Below are 9,015 nucleotides of genomic sequence, written 5' to 3' on the forward strand. Positions count from 1 at the left end.
CACTGAGCGCTCAACACAGACAGCATCGTCAGAAGGAAAGTTGATAAAATAAATTACAAATTTTGTATTGTTCGATACATATGCGTACCGAACCGAAGGCACTGTATGAACGGTTCAATATCGATATGAGTATCGTTGCACCCCTACTGTCTGGATATTGCAGTTGTGCAAATTACCATTGTTTATATATATATAACATATAATGCTAGATATTTATTAAAGTAAGCATTAATTGGATCAGTCAAAGCTGAGCACACTGCTAAAACCTTGGCCCTGTCCTCAACCTGCATGCTTACAGACTCCCTTTCAGTCTATTATTTAATTGAAACCAAACAGAAGTGAACTGAACAGTGTTTTTAGTCACATACATAGAGATCTAAACATCTCTCTGGTAAATAATGTTTAGTGTTCTTCTGCACATCATGCAGGTCCCATGGTTTCAGGTTTATTCAGGGTTATGGTTTATCATAACGCCGCTCTCCTCTGGATAAATCCTGAGGTCCACCTGAGGCTTAGTCCTCAAACTCACACAGTTTTAGCACTTTCACAGATGAGTTCCCCCCAAAGAAAATCATCCTGATTCTTCTTCCTCTTCTTTTCATTTCTCTACATAGTCACACTGTTTTCATAAAGAACCATGTGTACAGCATTAGCTTAAATTGTCTTATTTTTGTCAGACCCTCACTCGCTTCTTTTGCACTCCCTCATCAAAGGCCTTTATTTTTAGACACTAATTTGTACACCTCTTGTCAGGTAATTACTAAAATAAGCTGACTGCATCTTTGGATATAAAGATAGCTCACTGTTTGCATCACTCTATGATCTTTCCACTTCCATGGACACACTTTTGTAAATGCATCATCATGCTAATTTGCCCTACAGCACTGACACTCGGCCTTTTTGGTAAGCCCTAAAAGAGGATTTAGCACTGGCCCAGATATTAGTAGATCTGGTTTGAGATATTAAACTGACAGGTTTGACCACTCATGCTGTCTTTACCAGTTTTATTGCATGAAATGCTCTTAAAGTGAGGACCAACCTTCGGCTTAAGTGGATATTTCATTCTTCAAAGAAAAAGGGGTGGAGCGTTGCTCTGGTGCCTTCCAGCAGGACATAGTTTAAACTAAATTACTACAGTTATTTGACACTAATGTTTTTTACTCCAGGTGTTTGTAGACAGAAGCTACATTGGCCTTTTCAAGCGCCAGAGTCTGGAGCTGGCGGTTCCTGATGGTAAGGTATGATATCAAGTTGAACAGTGAAGAGAAAGGCTTCATTCAGTGTGATGGATGCTGGAGAGGCAGCTGTCTGGCTGTTAAAACGATCAAAAAACATAAATGTGATTGATCCCTACAGGGACGTCGTACCTTGAGTTTATTGGTGGAGAACTGTGGACGAGTTCACCAGGGAAGGGAGCTTGACAAGCAACGTAAAGGTGACTGACTGAAATTTTTGCTGTTCATCGCTCTGCCTGCTTTTAAATCACTCAAGCAATCAGTTTGTAGAGGGCAAGCCAATTTCGATTTGTGTTTTTGCAGGACTAGTGGGAGACATTTTATTAAACAATATCCCCTTGAGAGATTTTACAATATACAGCCTGGATATGAAACCCAGCTTCCTTGATAGGTTTGTAGACTTTATTAAATCTAATACGCTGCATATTACTTGCTTTTGTCTGTAATAGTGTGTTTGATGTGGCCTTATTTCAGTCTTTATCAAGCACCCTGGAAAAGTCTTTCTGAAACACCCAGCTTCCCTGGATTTTTCATGGGCAGACTGTTTGCATATGGGTATCCAAGTGACACGTTTGTGAAGCTGCCAGTAAGTGAACATAAACATAAACAGCTATGTTAAAAAATAAGTAAATGACATTTAAATGAACGGAAAAGACTAATCACATTGTTACACCTTGAAATCCAATAAATTAGAAGAAGGAATTCCGATGACTGAAACCTCCTTGTGGAGTAGCAGGTGGAAACTGACTTTTAAATGTCTGTCATTAGGATCTTTTGTGCTTTATCCTGTTGAAGTGTCTGCCTGTGAGTCTTCAATCTGGAAGAGGGTATAAAAAGCTCTTCAAATTATTTGAAATAACAAAATTAACTGTAAAGAAAATCTAATTACTGCCAGTTCACCGCTGCGTAGCTTGCAGGCATTGATTCAGCTTTGCATTCTTCAGCATCGCTTGAATATACAGTAATGTGAATCCGTTTATCTGAAAAGTGAGCTGAAAGTGGACCTTTTTCAAAGGATAATGATCTGAAGCACATTCGTGAAAGAATGGCTCAGAAAGAAGAAATGGAAGGTCATGCAATGACTTGGTTGAAAATAATAAAACCTTCAGTGTCACTGAAATGTTGAATGGGCATTTAAACCAAGGAGAATCATTTTACAGGGAAGAGAGTTTAGAAAGCAGGTACTGGTGGACGTACACAAAACTCCTACAAGGAGTGCCAATGGGGGCAAAATGAGCTTCTGATACTGTGGGTGTAATTTATTTTATTTTAAACAGAAGTATATGAGATCTGTTGGTAATCTTATTCAATGAACCACTGAAGAATTACCATTTGTGCTGTCCTTCAAGTACTATAAAACATCTTTTGTCTGCGGCATTTTTAAAATAGTCAAATGTTTCCTCATCTAAATATGTTAAAAACATACATAAAGAAGCCAGGTGTGTTTATACTTATTTTTTTAATTTGTTTTAATAAATGTATGTGTCTGGGATCCGCAGGGCTGGGAGAAAGGTGTTGTGTTTATCAATGGGTTGAACCTTGGGCGCTACTGGTCCATTGGCCCCCAGCAGACTCTCTACCTCCCAGGTCCTTTTCTCAATAGTGGAATCAATCAGGTATAACTGTTCAGAAGCAAATGATGAATTATGATGATTGTAGCACTTTGTTAGTCTGTGTGAGCGCCGCTTACAGCTACATCCAGAGTCCGTGGATGCATCCTTCAGGTCGGAGAACAGCTAATTTTAATAAAACGAGCTTGTAGTTTGATATCTGCTGTCACAGTATGATTGTAAACAGCTGTTGTTGGCGTTTGTAATGTTGGTTCTAATGAGTTGTTGATCCCAAAAGTTCAAATATGTAAATGTGTTTCACATTTTTTTCTCCTTAGTTTAATTAAGAATTTTAATTATTGCTTTTGTTTCTGTATCTGACAACCGTGACCTGATTTACTGTTAAACTGTTTCAGCCTTTGTGTTTTGTTTTGCTTCATTTCTTTTCTTTTTTTGCTTATATACTAAGTTAGCTTTTGCTATAGTGGCTTTGTATGATTGTTTCCCTGGATGCAAGCGATTATCATTTCATATAAGAATTACAGCAGAAGAACTGAAAGTAATTTTAAAAAAAAGTAGAGCAACACAATTTTTTAGGCTAATATTCTGTTCTAGAATATTTTTTATTCTCATAAATACAAAATGGTACAGCGCTTGTGTCCTTTCTTGTAGGTCTTTAACTACACAGCCAAAGCAGACGTGCTTGCGTGCAGTCCTCCAAAAAACCTCCACATAGCTTCATCGATCATTGGCGATGATGCTATGTGGAGGCAGAAAGATGATTGGTTTAAAGGTTTGCTAGAATAGGAAATAGATGACAAAGAATTTCTTAAAAAAGTATAAGACAGAATATAGACTTATGTAAAAGATGGTTGCAGCCACCATGATGTCACCCAGGGATGGATCTGGCTGTGTAGCCATCTGGTCATAACTACTTGAGACTGATAGCAATACTCAGAGTAAAAATTGTAGTTTGACTAAAACATGAAGTGTAATAGTTGTTAAAGTGTTGTAATAGTGAAAGTTGTGCCACACAGGTTACAATGTGTCTTATTTTCTCCGTTTCCATATGTTTGCATCTAAAGTGATGGCACAAGGACATACTTCTGATTGGATCACTCCCACTCGTCCCATCTTTCTACACAACTAAATTAGTTCTGATTGGATTTCTCTCTCTCTCTATAATATCTTCATCCTGTTTTAATCATTGATGAAAGAGTCAATAGACATCATCATAGTTTTTGTCCCTGTGACTTTAGCTTTTATGTAGTTATTGTCTTGTTTTTGTCAGAAAAAAGGTTGTTGACTAAAAATATGATGAAAATTATTGGTCTACAAAATTAACACTGCTTACTTGCTCTCTCTTATCTAGTGTTAGACGAGAAGACTGACGATATTAATGTGTTTAGGTTTTCCAAGGCTTCCAATAGCTTAGCCCAGCCTAGGATCACCATAGCTAATTTACATGTTGTTTGTTGCATATTTCATTCAAATTTGCTTGTAAGATGATTTTGTTACCTTCTGGGCGACTAAATATCTGCTGGCTCTAGCTTTGTAAACTGCTGTACTGTTAATGTATTTTTGTACTATAATTGCAAAAACCAAACAAATCTCTAACACTTGTCTGTGTTTTTTTTCACACTCAAATAAATTAGGTCATTGTGTTTGAGGAACAAGAGGGAGACTTCAAGGTCCACTTTGAGGATCAGGCTGATCTTGGCATGGCTGCTGACATCCAGTGACCAACATCACGTTACAATTCCAATGTTTGTGTTTATGTGTGTATGTATGTAAAATTTGCATTTCTTTTGTATTACTAGGTGTTTATCATATCAGGAGGAATTGAAATACAGGGAAACAATAAATTCTGTCAAATCCAATAAATTTCACCTACATATATATTGGGCGCTCATTCGGGATTCATTTTGAATATGGCACAGTTTAGTCTGGTAGATTTTATAGCTAATCCTACTTTATAACAGCTTGATGTACGAAGGAAATATGATTTATGTGCAGTTGCCTCACATTTTGAAATCTCTGTGTCTAAATCCATGAAAAGCGAATTTAGAACTCTGGTGAAATGGGCATATACATATATGCACACACACACACACACACACACACACACACACACACACACACACACACACACACACACACACACACACACATATATATATAGAGAGAGAGACATGACTCTTTAAATCAAAGACAGAGTCACGATTGTATGGGAGCAGTTTAAACCTATGTACATACAGTACCCTTATTTACAATAAATCTTTACACATACAGCAGAATTATTAAGCAATGATCACGTTCTGTGAATTTACAGTCTTAGAGTAACAATTTTAGGGAGTCTGGCTGTGGCAGGTGTGTCAGATTGTTAAATCTGTATTGCCTATGTGAATATACTTGAGTATGTATCAAGTAGCAGTTACTGCAATCTTAGGTCTGTAAAGCAAAAATCAGCTTCATGAGGCAGTAGTTTGAGCAGCTGTCAAATGAAACACAAGCAACATAGCAGTAGCATCAGACCCTAATCAAGTCAAGTCAAAGTTCAATGTTTCAAGTGTTTGAATGTTTCAAATGTCTGCAAATTAACACTGATAACTGACGGAACTCTTAAAACGATACAAAGTCATACAGAACATTTGCATTCTTAAGTGGTGTTGCTGCAAGTCAGTGGAGTATGAACTCATTACTCGCAAGCCTTCCATCCACGGTGAGAATAATTAGAATGTATAACACAGCTATTTGAAAGAATGCACTTCTGATTTTCAGAGTAATGGCTTTACATTCCATCGACTCTCACATGTACTGTTCACAACTAACATACCAATGCTACAAATTACTCTGAAACAATAAATAACTGCTAAGAAACCTTCACCCAGCGCAGTCTTAATTAGCTTATGAGGAAGTCTTTGAGTTTGACAGGCTAACAGCAATACTGGATCCTCTTTTAAATATGAGTGCATGTCAGCGCTGTTACAGCATGTTAAGCTTGTAGTAAATGAATGCGAGAGAGGACGCTGCTGTTAATAAGCCACTGCTCCATGTTTTTGTGTGCATGTGTGTCTGTGAGCAGTGTGACAGCTCAGTGTGCGCAAATGTATGTTCAAAAGTAGCAGGGCTCCTAATTAGTACTGGGTTCACTGTTGTACAGTACAAAAAGGGGGAGGGCTCAGATCCCATCAGTGCTGTCTAACAGTCGGTGCTGACTCTCTTGAAACAAGGACTTCTTTTATTTCCCTGTGCAGCTCTTTCCCCGACAGCCAGCTTGCATCAAAACAAAAGGGCCCCATTCAGTTCTGATTGGATGGTTGGCCGGTGTTGATGTCGCTCACAAGGCTCTTTATTGCTTGCTGTACCATCTCTTCCTGCAGCTAAGTCATGTGACATCCCTTATCTCAGAGGAGACCTCAGGTGGCAAACTCCTTTCAGTGCTGCTCCAGAACACACCAGTCGTTTTTGTGCAGTTGTGCTTTGATACTCTGTGGTCGCTCAAGCACACATGGCTTTGCTCTGCCTCTTCAACTGGACACGCGTAGCTTCATGCTAAGCTGTGGTGAAATACAGCTGCTGCGTCCTGGTAATACTTTTGACCGTGACTGTTGCTTTTTCGGAGCTCAGGTTGGTTTGAATCCAGGGAGAGCTCAGTAGAAACATTCCTCCCCTGAAACAAAAAAGTTTACACTTAATAAGTGCAATCAGGAAAAAAAGAAAATTAATTATTAGCCATGATAGAGGCCATGTAAAGCTTTATCAATGCAATATGATGTTCAAAATATCATACTCCCAAGTTTCCAGCATGGCAGTAGCATGCAAACTGACTTCCATGTGTCATAATTACAATGCGAAACCTCAGATTTTTAAGTACAGGTTCTGCCAAACACTGTTTGTATATAATCCCTTTAAAAATACAGCAATATAATCTGTGTGCACAGGCTTTAAATGACCTGTTTCTAATCTTGTAACTAATTTGTTTTTATAAGTAATCCATAACTTGTCCAATGATCCATGTGAGCCTGCATCCTAGCTGATGTAGGGGAAGAGACAGGCTCAGTGGTCTGTCACAGGGCTATGTTGTTTTGCCACTGCATGGAAAAGAATTACCTCGGGGAATTTGTCTGTAGATGCTCGTAAAGAATCATAAATATGACATTAAAATCATGTATAAAATTTACAGGTTTATTTTTATAAACCTGTAATTTTCACAAGTGCAAATGGTTCACATATTAACAAGCGGTAATTAGCAGTCTCCTTTATGTTTGAAAAAGATGGAGATGGCTGATATTATTATGCAAGAATGGCAACGTTCCATCTTTTCTTTTCTTCTTCTCATTAATATATATTAATAATGGTGAAATTATTACCAGATTTGCATATATTTTCAATCAATTTTACTGTGTATGCGCCAAATGCTAACATAGCTGTTTCAACAACACCTGAAGGAGTGTTCATTTAAATGCAATAAATTAGGACTTTTGTGGTGCCAGCTAACATTCACCATTTAAATGATTGCTGAATGTTCATCAGCTGATCTTCTTTCTCATTATCTAATCTTGGTTGAAAAATAATTCTAAAAAGAAAGTTTCACGGGTGTCTGTGATACCATGTCACTGTATGCTGGACAGCCTTCTTAAATGTTGGCTGGACAAACTGTGGGTTTTTGTCACTTTTTCCATTTTAAGGATGGGTTCAGTTAAAGTTTTACAGTCAGCCTTGTTTATGGTTTCTTGCATTAGGTTCCTCTTGTATCTCCTGTGAGAGCCTGTCAGTCCTTTGCATATGTTTCCTGTGTTATGTCCGTGTCTCCCTCTGTGGCTCGTCTCCCTTTCCTGTTCCCATGTTCCCCTCCTTGTGTTTCATTCCATGTCTTCCCTGCCTGTTATGTGCATGCATGTCTGTACTTCCCCCAGTTCCAGTGTCAAGCCTGTGTGTTTTAGCCTGCATCTCAGTATGTTTCCTGTTTTATTCTGACAGTCTCTCATCCAGCGTTCATTTTACCTATGTCATTATGTTTATTACAACACTCTGTAGTTGAGGGTTTATCCAGAAGGCTATGCGTGCAGTTTTTCCCCATCTTTTTTTCTCCCAAGATTTTCTCTCATGATACTGCATCTTTATTGTTTATTTCTTTCAGGGACTGTGTTAATCACACAAACAGAAAACATGATTTGTATCAGATTAAGCTACTGACTAATTTATGAGGCTAGCTCAAGCTCTAAATATCACAGGAGAGCTTATGAGACCACAAACTCTCTGCGGGAGCCTCTGAAAGAAAAAGACACAGAAGAACAAGACAAGGAAGAAAAAGGACTTATTGCCACCGACTGTCTCTACATGACTCTTTGCAAAGAAAGACAGACAGCAAATTCATACTATCAAGCTGTCTGAACTCGAAACTGAAACTAAATAAAAAAAGAAGAAGCAAAAGTGGCTGCTTTGGCTTTTCACCTAACTCGTCTCAACATTGTGTCTTAAAAATCATATTTATATACAACTACATGTTTATAGTGGTTAAAAAAATTAAGTTTTGCACCCAGAATTGGATGCAGGAAAAAAATTGTCAGTGAACAAATCACTGATGGCGCCCCTCCCTGAGCCTGGTTCTGCTGGAGGTTTCTTCCCATTAAAAGGGAGTTTTTCCTCCCTACTATTGCCAAGTGTTGCTCATATGGATCTTTAGATTGTTGGGGCTTTTTTTAAACCAACCACTGGCATCAAATTTAGGACTTAGCAATTCATCATAAAGTTGAGGCATTATCCTCAAACATATTTGCGAGTCCTTTTTAGTTGTATATAAAAATGATTTCTAGGGCACTAAGGCTAATCACACACTAATTAGAACAATTGGATAACATTGTGAAAAAGAAAAACAAAATAATGTTTGAAAAACTAGATATGTAATTTTTTCATATAGATTTCAAACAACATACTATTTGATGTCAACATATTTTTGTTACATCTGCAGTGCTCGTTGGTGTGTGTGAGTATATCCTTCTGTCTTGCTTCACATTTTACTTCTGCTTGGCTAGCTTTAGCCATGCTAGCATCAGCACAGGTAGAAACAGATATACATCAGAGAATTGGCCATGCATCTAAACTCAAAAGGAAAACTATAAAAATAAAAATATGGATAACTTTCAGATTAGATCCACATTTCCAACAGTAAATACACATTATTTCATATTCAAATTCAAATTCAAATTTTATTTGTCACACACACA

General features: G+C 37.8%; 2 protein-coding genes across 4 annotated transcripts in view; one reads left to right on the forward strand and one right to left on the reverse strand.

Annotated features, from left to right (window-relative positions):
* LOC102210550 (beta-galactosidase-1-like protein 2) overlaps window positions 1-4,915 on the forward strand; it is a 13,045-nt gene extending 8,130 nt beyond the window's left edge. The window contains exons 14-19 of one of the 2 annotated variants that reach the window (XM_005740384.1): window positions 1,167-1,238; window positions 1,357-1,435; window positions 1,539-1,626; window positions 1,710-1,821; window positions 2,735-2,851; window positions 4,441-4,915. In XM_005740384.1, the coding sequence (XP_005740441.1) occupies window positions 1,167-1,238; window positions 1,357-1,435; window positions 1,539-1,626; window positions 1,710-1,821; window positions 2,735-2,851; window positions 4,441-4,527 (555 nt within the window). In that variant the 3' untranslated portion in view covers window positions 4,528-4,915. Of the gene's footprint in view, window positions 1-1,166; window positions 1,239-1,356; window positions 1,436-1,538; window positions 1,627-1,709; window positions 1,822-2,734; window positions 2,852-4,440 lie in introns of those variants that run through there. The other variant, XM_005740386.1, reaches the window with a different exon arrangement.
* Window positions 4,916-4,947: 32 nt separating this feature from the next.
* b3gat1b (beta-1,3-glucuronyltransferase 1 (glucuronosyltransferase P) b) overlaps window positions 4,948-9,015 on the reverse strand; it is a 12,063-nt gene continuing 7,995 nt past the window's right edge. For both annotated transcript variants that reach the window (XM_013912723.1, XM_005740387.2), the window contains exon 5: window positions 4,948-6,458. The gene's annotated coding sequence lies outside the window, so the exon portion shown is untranslated. The remainder of the gene's footprint in view (window positions 6,459-9,015) is intronic.

The sequence above is a fragment of the Pundamilia nyererei genome, unplaced genomic scaffold, assembly GCF_000239375.1.
Source record: "Pundamilia nyererei isolate P.nyererei 1_Seehausen unplaced genomic scaffold, PunNye1.0 scaffold00099, whole genome shotgun sequence".
In the NCBI taxonomy this organism is placed as follows: Eukaryota; Metazoa; Chordata; class Actinopteri; order Cichliformes; family Cichlidae; genus Pundamilia; species Pundamilia nyererei.